At 43.0% G+C, this 16,335-nt stretch overlaps 1 protein-coding gene across 2 annotated transcripts in view; it reads right to left on the bottom strand.

The window, feature by feature from the left end:
- Nucleotides 1–2,239: 2,239 nt before the first annotated feature.
- OVCH2 (ovochymase 2) overlaps nt 2,240–16,335 on the bottom strand; it is a 28,150-nt gene continuing 14,054 nt past the window's right edge. Inside the window, exons 9-21 of one of the 2 annotated variants that reach the window (XM_054025794.1) lie at nt 15,590–15,680; nt 15,347–15,480; nt 13,830–13,970; nt 13,364–13,494; nt 12,691–12,784; nt 10,940–11,071; nt 10,604–10,675; nt 9,777–9,963; nt 8,222–8,291; nt 6,848–7,043; nt 6,268–6,419; nt 5,750–5,912; nt 2,240–2,906 (exon numbers count right to left, since the gene is read on the bottom strand). In XM_054025794.1, coding sequence (XP_053881769.1) covers nt 2,857–2,906; nt 5,750–5,912; nt 6,268–6,419; nt 6,848–7,043; nt 8,222–8,291; nt 9,777–9,963; nt 10,604–10,675; nt 10,940–11,071; nt 12,691–12,784; nt 13,364–13,494; nt 13,830–13,970; nt 15,347–15,480; nt 15,590–15,680 — 1,613 coding nt within the window. In that variant the 3' untranslated portion in view covers nt 2,240–2,856. Of the gene's footprint in view, nt 2,907–5,749; nt 5,913–6,267; nt 6,420–6,847; nt 7,044–8,221; nt 8,292–9,776; nt 9,964–10,603; nt 10,676–10,939; nt 11,072–12,690; nt 12,785–13,363; nt 13,495–13,829; nt 13,971–15,346; nt 15,481–15,589; nt 15,681–16,335 lie in introns of those variants that run through there. The other variant, XM_054025795.1, reaches the window with a different exon arrangement.

The following is a 16,335-nucleotide window of genomic DNA, read 5'->3' as shown; positions in this document are numbered from 1 at the left end:
ACATTCTATATTTGACTCTTTAGCCTCAACAGTTTTCCAACACATCCTTTTCAATCACACCTACCATTCTGTTTCAAGGGTAGCACCCAAGGGCCTAATTCCTTTCTGACAAAGGTGGATGAAATCAAACATCCAATGACATCAACAAAGTTATAACCAGAGCTGTGCAAAAACAACAGAACTGTTTTCAGTACACTTGACCAGCAATAAAAACCGCATACAATGAAAAACAAGTTTACGTCCACTGTTCTTCAGGCAGTGAATGGCCAATCTCTTTTCCTCACACTTTCCTTAGGTTCTATAGCCTTAGATTTTGAAGTATTGTCATGTGCTCTGGGAGTTTTTGGTAAGGTCTTGACAGAATATTTTCAGTGGAGGGAAGACTCTTGTCAAAGGTGCCTGACACATAGGTTTGGAGAGCAATATTCTCTTTGTTTTGCACAGTTGCCTAAAACTTTCTCAGTTGCACCATAATAAAAGAAAAATAAAATGAGAAGATGGAGTCCCAAACCACCCAAAGGTTCAATTGAGTCAGACTGTGGGCATTAGGTAAACAACTCCGGTTTGCATGTGAAAATATCTGATTTGCAAGGACCACCTTGTTACAGTATTTGCATGTGTATCAGTTCTGTGTATAATTCTAGGCTTTTGACTTGGCAGATCTGGCCCTTGAAATGCTTTTAAATTAGTTAAGTAATGCTAAGAACCTTTCTCATTACTTGTTGAGCTGATGTGATCAACTATTCATGTGTTCAAATATTTTGGAATAAAGAAGGGCAAGTGGTTGAAGTTTCAACAGTGAAAATCCTACATCTTACACATCCCTGATGTACCTTGTAATCCACATTCCCAACATGGAGTGGCTGTTATGGGACTCAATTAGTAAAGAATTAAAGTAGGGTAATGTAATTAAATGCAAATCAATCTAGGTTTATGGAAAATAGTTCCTGTCAAAGTAACTCAATTTTTTTTTATGAGATTACAAGTTTAGTTGATAAAGGTAATAGTGTCGATGTAATATACTTCTCTAAGGCGTTTGACTAGGTATCGCATGACATTTTGATTAAAAAGCTGGAATGATATAAAATTAACATGGCACACATTAAATGGATTAAAATCTGCCTAACTGATAGGACTCAAAATATAATTGCAAATGGGGACTCATCACTGAGCAGGTGTTTTCAATGAGGTCCCACAGGATCGATTCTTTGTCCTATGTTATTTAACACTTTTATCAATGACCTGGACGAAAACATAAAATCATCACTGATAAAATTTGCAGATAACATGAAGATTGGGGGAGTGGTAAATAACAAAGAGGAGAGTTCACTGGTTCAGTGCAATCTGGATCAGTGGGTAAACTAGGTGCAAGTAAACAATATGCATTTTAATACAGCTATCTGTAAAAAGTATGCATCTAGGAAAAAAGAACATAGGCCATACTTACAGGATGTGGGACTCTATCCTGAGAAGCAGTGACTCTGAAAAAGATTTGGGGGTCATGGTGGATAATCAGCTGAACATGAATTCCCAGTGTGACACTGTGGACAAAAGAGCAAATGCGATCCTGGGATACATAAACAGAGGAATCTCATGCACAAATAGAGAGGTTATTTTACCTTTATATTTGGCACTTGTGTGACCGCTGCTGAAATAGTGTCCAGTTCTGTGCCAATTCAAGAAGGACGTTGATAAATTGGAGAGGGTTTAGAGAAGAGCCATAAGAATAATTAAAAGATTAGAAAATATGCTTTATAGTGATGAGCTAAATAGATTGATAAACTAAAAGCTCAAAGAGAAGGTTAAGGGGTGACTTGATTACAGGCTACAAGTATCTACAGAGGAATAAATATTTAATTACGGGCTCTTCGGTCTAGAAGAGAAAGGTGTAATGTGATCCAATGGCTGGAAGTTGATGTTTGACACATTCAGACTGGAAATAATGCATAATTTTTTAATGGTGAGAGTAAGTAGCCAGTGGAACAATTTACCAATGACATCAATGGATTCTCCTTCACTGACAATTTTAAAATCACAATTGGATGTTTTTTCTAAAAGATATGATCTAAGAGTTATTTTGGGGAAGTTCCATGGCCTGTGTTGTACAGGAGGTCAGACAAGATGATCACAATGGTCCCTTCTGGCCTTGGAATCTCTGAGCCATAATGGAGTCCTAACCCCCCAAGCAGTTAGACTCTACAAAAGTTCATGCAGCCATTTTCAGTGCATAACTATTTTTATTATATGGTCAGATATTACATATAAAAATATTGAGCCAAATCTTACAGTCCTTTCTCAGTCCTTCCAGTCAACACATCCATTTCTGACTAAGTCACTACTAAAGAGGGCAGCCTAACAGACACTAATAGATGAAAATGACTGATTTCAAGCCCTCTATCAACAATTCATAAAGTGTAGTTTCAAAGCCAGACACAATGGACCTGATTCTCCTTTCACTTAAACTGATGAGAGTCATCGCAATCAGTGGAGTTAAATTGGTGTAAACGAGTTAAAGGCAAATCAGACCCAGTAAAATGTACCAAAAAACAAAACAAAACAAAACAAAACTCTGCTAAATTTACAGGATGTTGATATTATTAAAAAGATGCAAGGGATTAAAATGAATATGTGCCCATGAAACGCATCCCTTATCTTACAGATCCACTGAGTTTTCTAAATACAAAATGAGGAGCTTAATGTCCAAAAGCCACATTCAAAAGAATTTTAATCTTTACTTGGAAAACTGTAAGCCACCCAGAAGCCACAGAAGTAAGGTCGCTAGAGCTCATGGCGAATTTCATTGTGAAGGCAGAACTGCTGGTGCAGATGATGCGAGGTACCAGATCTTCACTGAATTTAGATGTTGTCTTGAAAGTTTGAGTAGTTTGGAAATCCTTGTGCCTTGCCTGCATATGGAAGCAATGCATTCATATTAGTGAACAGAACAGAGAGCAAAGCTGTTGCATCAGCTCTATATTGATTATATTTTATGTAAACAAGCCCTCAGCAAGAATTTCTGTCGTTAAGTATGTTAGCAAGACTGGCAATTAATGTTAAATTATCTTAACTAGCAGAAATGTTGCAAAGTTTAAAAATTGCTGCTAAAGGGGCAGAGAAGTAGATTATTCTGCATTCTATCCTTGCTGTAGTGGCTATCACTACAAGTTTAGACACCTGCAGCCAGATCCTCAGCTGGTACAAATCATCACTCCTAGGCTGAAGTCAACAAACCTGCTCCAATTTATACCAGCTGACGATCTGGCCCATAAAGGCGGCCACAGTATGTTTTAAAGAGATATTGTCCCACTCAATTCATGTTACTGAATAAAAAGCAAAACCACCAGTATTGTAACAATTTTGTCTTCCATACCTGAAAAACAGATTTCAAATTGAAAAAGCTGGAGCCTGATTCTACTCCCATTGAAGTTGATGGTAAAATTCTCATTGACCTCTGCGAGAGCTCCTGAAAACTAGACTTTTTATTTTAGTCAATACAGGTTCTTACATGACCCTCATCACTGTCATATTTGAGCACCTTCCAAAAGTTCACTGAGTTACGTGACTCACAAGCATCACGTTCATTTCATTCCCGCCTCTCCTATCTTCCTTCTAATACCTGCAGATTTCTGAAATTATGTTAACCTGTAATGTGTGATTGCTCCAAAAATACACATTTATAACAATGGGTAACTCAACTGAAATTAGATTCAGACAATCATCCATGAGTTTGGAATTTGGCTTTTACTGTATGGAAACGTGTTCAGACAGATTAACACACTATAGGTCAAATTCTGACAACAGTTAAACTGCTGGAACCCTACCAACAGAGGAGAAATCTGCTTTCCTTGCCAGACTTACATGCCAAGTTTGTATTTGTTATTTGGGGGTGCACTACAACAAGGCCTGTTAGAACTGGTTCTTTTGAGCTGTATAGCATGAAATTGAGTAGATCTAGAAAAATGACAACTGGAAAAACTTTTACAAGATTCCCTAGTGAAAACTTCCAAGGGTTCTCAACTAACCAGTCAAGACTACACGTTTATACACTGGAATAAATGGAGATGCCACTGAAAATGTTTTGTCATCTAGTGTCAGGGCCGGCTTTAGCAAGAGTGGGGCCCGATTCCTGGGGGCGGGGCTTGCAGCAAGCCCCGCCCCCAGGAATCGAGCCGCGCTCCGGCCGGGGTTGCCAGGCTTGGGTCCGACCCAGAGCCGCGCCATGCCGGGGGGGGCGGGCGAGACCCGCGCCGCGCCGGGGCCGCGCCGGGCCGGAGCCAACCCGAGCCGCGGGGGCCGGGCCGGGCCAGACCCAGGCCGCGCCGTGGGGGCCGAGCCGAGCCGGAGCCGGGCCGCGCCGCGGGGGCCGGACTGGAACCAAGCTGGGCCAGAGCCGCTGGGGCCTGTGGGAACGGGCCGCGCCTCCCCGGAGCCCTTCTCGCGCCCCCACCATCCCAGCTTACCTTGTGCTGCCGGCCCGCCCCTGCTTCTTTTCAGACTTCGCGCGAATCTCTGATTCGCGGGAAGCAGGGGAGGGGGTGGAGCGTTCAGGGGAGGGGAGGAGGGGGAAGTGAGCTGGGGGTGGAGAGCTGCAGCGCAGGGCCCTCTTGGCGCGGGGCCCAATTCAGCCGAATCGGCTGAATCGGCCTGAAGCCGGCCCTGTCTAGTGTCATTACATTTCGAAAAATTGGAAAAGCAAAGCAGATTAAGGAAACACACTACTGACTTGAAGAAATAGAATCAAAGGTAGGAATAATAATATACGACAGGGGTAGCCAAACTTACTGATCCTCCAAGCTGCATACGATAATCTTCAGGAGTTCGAGAGCTGGGCTCAGGGCGCGCCTGTCGGGGCTCGGGGCTTCAGCCCTGCACGGTGTGCTTGCCTGGACTAAATGTAGGGTGACCAGATGTCCCGATTTTATAGGGACAGTCCCGATTTATGGGTCTTTTTCTTATATAGGCTCCTATTACTCCTCTCCCCCTGTCCTGATTTTTCCACATTTGTGGTCTGGTCACCCTAACTAAAGGGGAGGGTCTTGGACATCAGAGTTTCAGCAGGAGTGGGGCTGAAGCCCCGAGCCCTGGCAGGCATGGCCCACAGGGCAGAGAGCCCGAGAGCCCCCCTCCCACTGAGCAGATGCTCAGAGCTCTCTCTCCCCCATCCCCAAGTCTGGTAGGTGGAGAATGGGGGTTGGGGTGTGGAGGGCTCCGTGAGCCGCACTTTAACTGTAAAAGAGCCACTTATTGCTCACGAGCTGTGGTTTGGCCACCCCGATATATGATGAAGAGTCAAGGCTGAGTTTTTCAAAAGTGACTACTGATTTTGGGTGCCTCCATTCCCGGGTGCCCAACTTGAGACACGTTAAAGGGGCCTGCCATTCAGAAAGTGCTAAGGACCTGCCCTCTGAAAAGGACTAGGCCCTTTTAATGTGCCTCAGGCTAGGTCTACACTACCCGCCTGAATCGGCGGGTAGAAATCAATCTCTCGGGGATCGAATTATCACGTCTCGTCGGGACGCAACAATCGATCCCCGAATCGACGCTCTTACTCCACCAGCGGAGGTGGGAGTAAGTGCTGTCGACGGGGAGCTGCAGAGGTTGATTTTGCCACCGTCCTCACAGCGGGGTAAGTCGGCTCCGATAGCTGAATTTGCATATCTTAAATCCACCCCCCCTGTAGTGAAGACCTGCCCTCAGGCTGGGCACCCAAACTCAGTGGCCTGCCCCTCCCCCCCACCCAAACACATACCAGTATTAATATAGTGATTGATCCAGTCAATGAAAACAGCAACATTTGTATATACTCCTGGGTAGTTTTTTCTTCCACAACCGAAGCCCCAGCTTATTAGTCCACTCAGAGTGTAAAATCCTGAATCTTCTGAAGGACAAACTAACGGTCCACCTGAGTCACCCTACATGGTAAAAGAAAATAGTTTATGTTACAAATTAACAACATTGCCTTTTCAATGTGCTGCCATGACAAACCTTGACTCATATGTTTGAGTCATACTTAACTCATTTCTTTTCATCCTTCTTTTTTATCAAAGGCTCAAGATGTGCCATTTTGGAGGTGTTTGGGTGGGTATGTAATATGAATAGCTGATGGCACTGTTGGAATGACAAATTGTTTCACAATGTACCATACAAGTAATTTTTGTCCACAGTGAAACTGTCCCTTCTACTCACATCTCAGCACTCCCTATTTCAGAATCAAAGATCTTTTCAGTTCCCTGATAAGTACAATAGTGGTACTTTGTGTTAACTTACTGTGCACGAGTCCTTTCCCTCCTCCAGAGGGAATCCAGCACAGAGCATCCTCTGAGTCACCTTGCCAGGATAGTTTACATAGTAGTTCTGACATGTCTCAGAGACTAGGATTGGGACTTCCAGCTGCTGAAGTTTATTGGATTTTTCTCTGTCTTGAAATGAAAAATATCTTAAAATCAGCAAAAACACAGACCCGTGGTGAACACGGATCTATACCTACCTCCTGCCATAGACACGAGAGCTGAAAAATACCCCTGGGATCACCACAGCCTTCCTCCTGACAACACAGGATTGCTCTCTACTAGACATTTTCTCATGCTTTGTCCTATCTTTAAAAGTTTCAAGTGACGATGTTTCCAGTACTCCCCTTCTGCAGACTGTACCACATTTTAATATATCTGATTCTTACCATGCCCCATGCACACCTAACCATCTATGTAATCAAGAACAGATCCCAATTAACACATTACTTTTCTAGGAGCCAAATAAAGATATGATTCGCTTTCTCATGTGCCCTATAGTGTTTGTTAAAATATATCTGCAGTATGCACAGCCCCATGAAGTGAAAAGACTTGCATACCTTCATTATGAGTACCCCACCCTGTGGTGGTGCACACCCTAGAAGGCTGAACCACCTCATCCTTCTCAGGCAGGCACACTGGACGCACGTAGTGATTAAACTCCAGGGGCTCAGTCAATTGCAATAATGCAATATCGGAATCCATAGTGATCTCGTTAAAATCTTGATGAATAATGTACTGCTTCACTGATCTTCTCTAGAAAAGGGAAGACACAGCAATTCATTGAATGAGCTGGGAGCCTGGTGCTTTAAAGCATTCCAGTTTTATGAATGTGCCTGGAGCTCTGGTGATGGTGTATGAAGAAGAACCAAGATTATTAATGATTAAGGCTGCATGTCTGTCACAGAGGTCATGGAAAACATGGATTCTGTGACTTTCCATGACCTCCGTGACTTCTGCAGTGGCTGGTGCTGGCTCAGGGCCAGCAGCAGCAGTTTGGGTGTGGGAGGGGCTCAGGGCTGGGGCAGGGGCTTGGGGTGAGGGGTGGTGCTTACCTGGGGGGGAGGGGCTCTCTGGCTCCCACCGGCATGGTCTTGCAGCTCCTAGGCAGCGTGGCCAGGGGGCACCGCCCCTGCAGCTCCCATTGGCTGAAGTTTCCAGCCGATGGGAGCTGCGGAGCCGGCGCTTGTGGCAGGAGCAGCGCACGGGGCCCCCCTGGTCGCTGCTCTCCCTGGGTAGTGAGCCTGTCAGCCCCGCTGCCCGGCCCCCTCTCCCAGCACCAGTAGGGGTCCCAGACCACCACCACTCAGCATCCCAGCCTGCCCCCCTGAGCAGCCACAGTCCCCTGGCCCAACTTTTAGTTAGGGGGGTGTATAGTAAAAGTCATGGACAGGTCACGGACCCTGAATTTTTGTTTACTGCCCATGACCTGTCCATGACTTTTACTAAAAATACCTGTGACTAAAATGTAGCCTTATTACTGATTAACTGCTTGAAAGCAGCTGTCTTGTCATGATAGTTAAGGGACACACATGTAGGACATTCAGGAACTAAAGTCAGCCGAATGGGATGCGGAAGGGCTGCACATAGACTGAACTGCCACTGTTCTGTGACAACGGACAGCATCCGTATTGGCAACAATCACCAGGTCTTACAGAATGTAGAGCTAAGATACTGGAGCAGTTGTGGCTGAGCCATTCATCCACCATGCGCTTCCCCCTTTGCACCTTGCACACTTGTGAGTTGGGAGCAGTGCTCAGAGTTTGGGGCTCACTGCTGCTCACTTCCAAGTTCTGTGCTGACACCTAAACTTCCTCATGTGCATGTGTAGCCTCCATTTATATTTGCACAGCAGCTCAACAATCTGCTGCATCCTCCATGCTACCAGTTAGTGAGAAATATTTAATGTACAAACCAGGTTTAATTCATAATACCTGACTGTGCTCTAGCTCTGTAATATCATGGAGTCCAGCAACCACCATCCATAAATCTCTGTACTGTTCCCTAAAAAAGAAGAAGAAAGCAGGAACATTCTCAGGGCTGTTCTCACCATGAAGTTTATCTAACAATCTCTGGCATGATTAATCCTTAAGAATCTAAGATTTAAATTCAGGGGCCCAATCCTATCCCATAAATCAACGGGAATAACTTCAATAGCAGTACGACCAAGTCCTGTAACTTGGCAGTGTGATTAGGCGCCGCAAAAGAATAATTTGGGCCGGGAGGAAAGAGCTCGCGGGGTCTGATTCTTATGCAAAGCATCTAGAGAAACAGTAGGACATAGACATGCTTGGGACAAAACCAACACTTAACACCATTTTTTAGTTTCACATCAGTTTTTCATTAAAAAAATTAAAAATGATTAACAGAATCACAGATCAAAAAACACAACAGAAAAACTCTGTCATACCCTTTACAGTTGTTTCTCTTTTTGTTGAGACAACAAAAACACTGAAGGATTGACTAAATCAATTAATGCAGAACCACTTGAGGCCATATAAAGACTCTGATGGGATGAGGTCATGCAAAGTAGAATTTTCCTCTGACCACAGTTCTCATAGGGTTGTTTTCTTTTCTTTTCTTTTTTTTTTTTTAAATACAGCAAATCAGGACACGTGGGGTAAAATTTCCAAAGCCACCTAAGTCCCATTTTCAGAAGTGACTTAGGCAGTTCAGAGCTTAAGTTCCATTACAAAAATCAGTGGGGTTTAGGACCCTAAATGCCTGAGTCGCTTCTGAAAATGGGACTTAAGACTTCTGAAAATTTGACCTCTGATCTTTAAAGACAATCTCAAAATTATTTGAAAATGGACCAGAATTTCTAGGGTCAACCCTGGGAGAAGAAGCTCTTGCAGAAAGAGAGCCCCCGCTGTGGAAAGAAAATCTGATGGTAAGAACAGGAGGATCTTTATTTGTGCTTTTCATTAAATTAGAAAATGAAAACAGTCGTATAATATTCATTACAAATGATCTAGAAAATACTCGAGAGTTACAGTACTTTTTGGAAAATATATTTTTAGAGGGAGCTGCTGCTGCCAAGGTCCATGATTAACTCCTTCCATAAAAGTGTCCTCCCCAACACCGGTAACAAGAAGTAGGATCTGTGGGTTTATGAGCTTCTTAATAATGACAAGCCTATCACAACCCTCTGGGCAGATAGACCAGGCCTCCTGTTGATCTTCCAGGGTCTAAACAGATTCTCAGGGATCTTCTGGATTTGTGGATGGGCCCTGGCAGTTCATGCTATGGAGGGGCACAGGACAATCAGGGAGGAATTCCCCAGGGCTGGCAGATAGATTTGGGGACTATAAATCTTGTCAGTATCTCCTTTAGTGTCAAATTAATTGTTTGAGAAGATATTAGCTGCCCATGCTTTACACCAATCTAATAGAACAAAATCCAAACTCATACATCACATTGTACATGACATCTCGTGATAAAGAACTCCCCCCAGAAATCTTATAGTATCTTCTTCCCCTGTGTACCTACTTATAATTAAAGCAGTGAGCAGCTGTGACAACCCACTCTTTGGTAAGAGCTGCTCCTCCACAGATGTGCTCAGCTGAAATCTGTATGCTGACCTGCCAAGGCCATGAGTAGGGGACAGCTTCCTCACCACCCATTATCCTACTGAAGAGAAACCTGGGCTGATTTGAAGGCACTCCACAGATGTCATCTGTTATATGGAACAGAAAGGGTTTATATACTCAAGGAGAGTTCAGTTTTCAGTTAGGGAAAGAGTTTACATTTGCTTGACTGCATTTACTGTGAGGGTAGCCTACCTCAACAACCTTTTTCCTAACCCTAAACCTCCCCCACTGCAATGCATCAAAATGTGTAGGGACACCACTGCCAAGAGAAGATGCTCATTGCAGAAACAGAGTCTATTCATAAGAGTAAGATCATCTACAGTACAATGAATTAGCCTTAGGTCTGTAGTAAATTGAGGACTCATCCCAGTCTATAAACCTTTAGGGGTGAAAAGACAATTTCTAAAAGTACAGGCATGTTTCTCCAGTGCCTGGTGTTATCATTTACACTAGTACAAAGGGGGTTTTTGCAAAATGTTACCAAATCAAAATAGTGGCATTTTAAACCCACATTTTACTGGTGTAAGTGAGTGCACAAGGTGCAGGCACCAGAAAATCGGGCTTTACTACTCTAAAGCCAACTCTATTTCTTTACACCTGCATTTCTTTAGTTCTTCTTAACTGGAGCATCTTAACAAGGTACAATCATAAGCCATTCTTCTCCCCTCCTCCCACCCAGATTGTACCACATTCCCACTGAAGAAGGCATAGCACAGGCTGACTTACCTGGAATTTCTGTGGTGGTATTTAGACCCTCAGGAAGTGCTGCTTCATTGTTCAAATCTGATATATTTAAATCTAGCAAGTGAAAATAGCATATTAGTGTATCTCAAATGAAGTTACTCCTGGTTTTGTCACAGAGACACACTAGTAATTTCTTGTGATTTTAGAAACCTAACTACAGAGGGACAACATCTGATGACGGAAATCTTCAGTTACATTTTACCGGGAGACTTACCCAGATCAAAACCAGGTGAAATACCAAGATTCACTGCAGAGCCCCCATGCTGCCCCCAAGGCAAAGCAGGCTGTCACATATACACTATGCTTCAATTCTTTTACCTGCTACATGAATGAAGGAGAATGTGGCTCGGAATCCCCCAAAGGTCTCGGTTTCATCTGAATGAAAGATGATCAGCATCATGCTAGAGGTGCTCAAAACAGGCGCTGGGACAGCAAACCCACAAGACCTAGCTAAAGACAGACCCAAGATTTACAAATGATTAAATTTAACTCTTTTATCATATATTTTACTAGCAACAGAAGAAAAAGGGAAGGAGGAAAGAAGCAGCACACTTTTTCCAAAACACAGATATGATTGGAAAGAAATCTAGTTTTGTATATGTTAGAATGATCTCTCATGGAACTCAGCAACAATATTTCGATCCAAATTCCAAACTTCCCAAAAATCCAAGGAGTTTGGATCCAGGACTTTGGTTCATAAATATAGAAGCCATTTGCAAAATTCAATTTTGGGTTTAGGTTTTCAGATCCCTCCCAGGTCTCAGGATAATTAGATCTTGGTCCACGTCTAACCTCAGCTATCAAGATGAGGATTTGTGGAGCATTTGTTCATAGATTTATATCTGCCAGCTCTGTTGTGGGTATTTTGTGTCCTTTTCATCATGTTTCACAACTGTGGGAGGAATACACTGGGGATTTGGCTTTCCTTGCATCCAAGCATCCCACTGTCATTAACTGACCAAGTTATTACAAAAAATTAATACAATTTAGTTTACAAATGGTACCACACCGTTAGACATTCAATGTCCCTTTTCCCTCACACCTTCTCATCTCAAAAAAACTACTGTTACCTTCCAAAGACACAAAGCTGCCCCCAATAGTACAACAACATTCTCCAGCTGCTTTCAGATTCCCCCAAACAAAGCCAATTCTGGTCAGTAAAGAGCAATCAAAGCCTACATGTGAATTCAGCCTTGCTATGCTGCCGCAAAGGGGCTGAAAGTAACCATAAGACTCCCCTGGGAAATAGCCCCAGTGCAGGAATCCCATGCATGAGACGGGCTGGATTGGCAAGGCATTGGCCATGGCAGTCCGGTACTCCTGCACAAGCCTATGGGAGCCATTGCAGGAGGTGCAAGTTAAGGTAATCCTGAGGGCTTCCTTAGACCACCAAGGACCCAACTGGTCCCCAGCAGTTCCTGAATAAAGGGAGGCACAAGCTACCTCCCCTGGGTCTTTGCTCCAACACTAGCACCAGCACAGGGATGAATTGGGCCGATTATGTATTCCAAGCCCTTGACAAACCAAAGAACAAGTCCTTGGGTCCAATTCTCCTCTAACTTATTGGTACACTGCCATAAACCAGGAGCAATTCCAGTGAAGTTAATGAGAGTTCACCAATGTTCAACAGGGATAGTGAAGAAGAACAAGCCCCTGAAAAGCAAACTGAACTCAGGTCACCTCAGGTGTTTTGTATAATCAATGTGTCAAACACCAGTGCTACAAAACAAATATCTGGCAATATTTCCTAAGCACTGCATTTAGGATACAATTTAAATATCTACATCATTAAAATCTTGGATATGTTTCTCTATCTAAGTAAATGGATAGTAGATAATATTCCTCTGAAAAGGATCAGTGGTGAAAAATGTCAGCGTGTACTGTACTGAGAATAGTATTCGGTTCAGCATCTAGTGGCAGTAGAGGGGAATTGCTCTTTTTTGATTTGTTACTTGGCTTTACAGGCTGTCAAGTTTTTATTTGCTAAATTATAGTGTTTGGAGATACAAAATGAGAACAGAAGAAGCTAGGTCTGAATTAATGACCTGGATGAAAATCAAAAAACAAACCTATTTCTTCCTCTTTTGTTACATCCTCATACGCTGTTACAGAGTCATAGGAGCAGTCTTCATTTTCCTCTATTTCAAAATACTCATATGTAAGCTTAAAAAGAAAAAGGAAAGAATTACATTATAGAGCTAGTAGTAAGAGATAGGAAGACCTATTACCGATCTTTAATACCCTCTAAGGTACTCTTGCTCCTCTAAGGGCAGGATACAGTCCCCTGATAGAAGATCTATGTGATATTAAACTGATGCTCTGTTTTGTCTTCAACAAAAGGCTAATAGGAGGAAAATCATTATGTTCATAGCTAATAAGAGAAATACACTTTTAATTTACATTAGTAATGAACCAAAACACCCAATTCAAACATCCCCAAAACTCTGGAGAAATCTGAGTTTAGACAGATCCACAATTTGCAACTAGTGCAAGCAGGCCAAGCCAAAAGCCCAAATCTAAATGATTCCAAACTTTGTTACAGTTCTAACAGATCTGAAATATCATGAGAATACAGCTGCTTTTGGGGTGGAATGTAACAGCCATGCACTGGACCCAGCAGCACTATACAAGAATTGAAGGTACAACTAAAGTAAGTTTTCGTTGCCAGCACTTAGTGTATGACTTATTTCTTTCCAAATTATCTGCACAGAATGAAAGGTGTAAGACCTTCCTGCATTGTACCTTGATTACATGGTTCTCTGGAGCATGAATAATCCAGTGACAGTCTGCCAGATTGTTGTAGGGTTCAGGATAGTTCATACTTTGTATCACTCCTCCTTCGAAGAGGACAGCTAAGGACCCGCAGCCAGAATCTAGAAACACATAGGGAAAAAAATCAAAGGGAATCAAGTGTTTTCCTATTATTTGTCCATCCATTAACTTCAAATCCTGACCAGCTCCCAAGCAGCGCTCTCACGGGTGAACTACAGAAAAAGAAAGGGAGAATGATTTGGCCCATTACTGTGATCCATGCACAGAGGGGAGCCTCTCCCCTCAGATCATCCCCCTCCCACATGGAAAAGAGAGCCAGCCCACTGCAGTAACATACTTCTCCCAACCCTTCAGAGAGCACTCTGCAGGTACTGGGATCCATGCAGAGCCACAGCAGAATGAGTGTGACAAGAAAAGGCCAGGGAGCTGCACTTACCAGGAAGAGCATCTGGTGAAAGAGCTCTGTACCCCATTGAAAATCCAGTTCCAGATGCCTTGTTATCAGAGACAAATTTCAGCTTTATACCATTGGAGCCGACCAAAATGGGTAGTGGAGAGTCAACCCCACAGAATCTCCCTGAAAATTACATATTTATTATTAGAGAACGATCATCTTTAAAAAAAACATAGTAAAGTTAGTTGAGAAAATGTATACACATCAAAATAATAAAACCTCAGCTACAGTATTTGGTCAAAAAAGAAATCAAACGTACAGATATAGCTAGAATTCTTACAGCCCCTCAGTTTGGGCTTTTCAGAAGTCCAAAAGCTTTTACAGCTGTAAAAGCTAGAAAAAGCCCAAAAGCTAGAAAGTAACATCCTCTGTGCTGGCCCATTATCATCTCACTGAACCTCCAGTTCCTCCTGCAAACACTTTCCCCCAATAAATTGTAATAACTGGGTGATACCACTCACTCCTGCATGAGTTGTCAGCAGGTTTTCAAGCAAGGACCTTTCTTTCTTTTTTTCAAAAGGCTAACAGGCTTTATTTTCTGGAATTTATAAAATGGCTCCAGGCAGCTCCCGCTTTAATATTTACAATGCAAAAAATATCAGTAAATGCACAAGGGACTGTACAGCATGGCCACTGCCCTGGCAGAGGGCTAGGAACACTCCAGTAGCCACACTTGAGGCCAGGAGGGGCTCTGTCTATTACCGAGCAGACAGACAGCTGCCCGGCACTCTGGAAAGACAGGGTGAGAGCGCAGGGTGAGCAGGGCAGCATAAGCCAGATCACTAAGAGCACACACTGAGGGTACATCTACACTACAGCGGGGAGTCGATTTAAGATACGCAAATTCAGCTACGTGAATAGCGTAGCTGAATTCGACGTATTGCAGCCGACTTACCCCGTTGTGAGGACGGCGGCAAAATCGACTTTTGCGGCTTTTTGTCGGCGGCGCTTACTACCACCTCCGCTGGTGGAGTTAGAGCGCCGATTCAGGGATCGATTGTCGCGTCCCAACGGGACGCGATAAATCGATCCCCGAGAGGTCGATTTCTACCCACCGATTCAGGCGGGTAGTATAGACCGGCAGCACAGCCTCCCGGAGCTCACAGCAGCAAGCACATCACACTGCTGCTCGGTACATTTCAGCTCCCTTTCTCAGACTGTGGTCAGGCTCAGGTCCCACTGCTCTGGACCTTGCACTAGTGCAGCAGAAGGAAGGGACCCCAATGGGGCTGCAGTGGACCGAGCTGCTCTCAGGCAAGCCTCTACCACTTGAGGTTAAAGGGTAACTCCATTAGCTAGCGGAAGTAGTAAACTGCTATCATCTAGTGGCCAAGGTCCTAGAGGGAGACATGACATACAACTTGCAAGCATGAGTTCAGTGTGATCAGTGACATCACATACACAGTCTGAAACCAGTGGATCCAGTTTCTATTATAACTTTAAATTTCATTGAAGGACTCTATGAAAGTATTTCATAGAATTACTGAAAAACAACTCACCAACAAGTCTGTCATCTTTCGAATACACTGACAAAGAATCATAGTCACAGAACGTGTCTGACTCCACATCAAAGTGGGAGAAATTAAGTAGTATATGCATTCCTTCTGGGACCAGCAGAGTCCACACACACAACCTGCAATGACACAAACTGGATGAGTTCCTGTCTGCAATCAAAACAACAAACTACAGCTGCAAGATCATTGCATGTAGCTTCTGAAAAAGGAATGCTTGCATCTACTCACTGGTTGTTTTGATAGAAATGTTTGGGACTTTCTGGGAAATGTAATTCACCTTCATTGCTGGGGAGTTTACCATCCTGGGTGCTACATGATGCTGCATTGTGGGGGTTTGAAATGAAACAGAAAATCAGGTTTGACATACAGTCATCTGCTACTCCCAAAAACTCATCTAGCATGGAAGGAGGATTACGAGATTACAGTTTTAAAATTTCTCAGATACATTTTTGTCACAAGATTAGATTTGTATTGTGTCTCCCTCCTGCTTACCCCTTTATTCACAGGTATGTGAACAGACAGCAAAGCTTTGATGCACAGTGAGGCCCAGAAAAAAAACAACAATCTAAATCCCTTTATATTTGTACTATAAGAGCATTAGTGCAACATTTTTATTATAAGGATTGTCAAACAATTAAAAAATAATGGCAATTAATTGCAAGATTTAAAAAATAGTCACAATTAATTGCAGTTTTAATTGCACTGTTAAACAATAATAGAATACCAATTTAAATGTATTTAAATATTTTGGATGATTTCAACTACAACACAGAATACAAAGTGTACAGTCTTCATTTTATATTATTTGTGATTACATATTTGCACTGTAAAAAAATATCTGTTTACAAGGAATGCAAATAAAAATGAATGAAAACATTTATTTTCTTATATTAGGTGCTCTAAAGGATTTTTTTTCCGAATCCCATCAACCTTTCTGAGGTCAACCATATTTAAGCACACTCTTAGGTGCTTTC

Source organism: Malaclemys terrapin, chromosome 4 (genome assembly GCF_027887155.1).
Source record: "Malaclemys terrapin pileata isolate rMalTer1 chromosome 4, rMalTer1.hap1, whole genome shotgun sequence".
Lineage (NCBI taxonomy): Eukaryota > Metazoa > Chordata > Testudines > Emydidae > Malaclemys > Malaclemys terrapin.
Note: the sequence above shows the minus strand (reverse complement) of the source record. Positions and strands in the feature narration are given on the sequence as shown.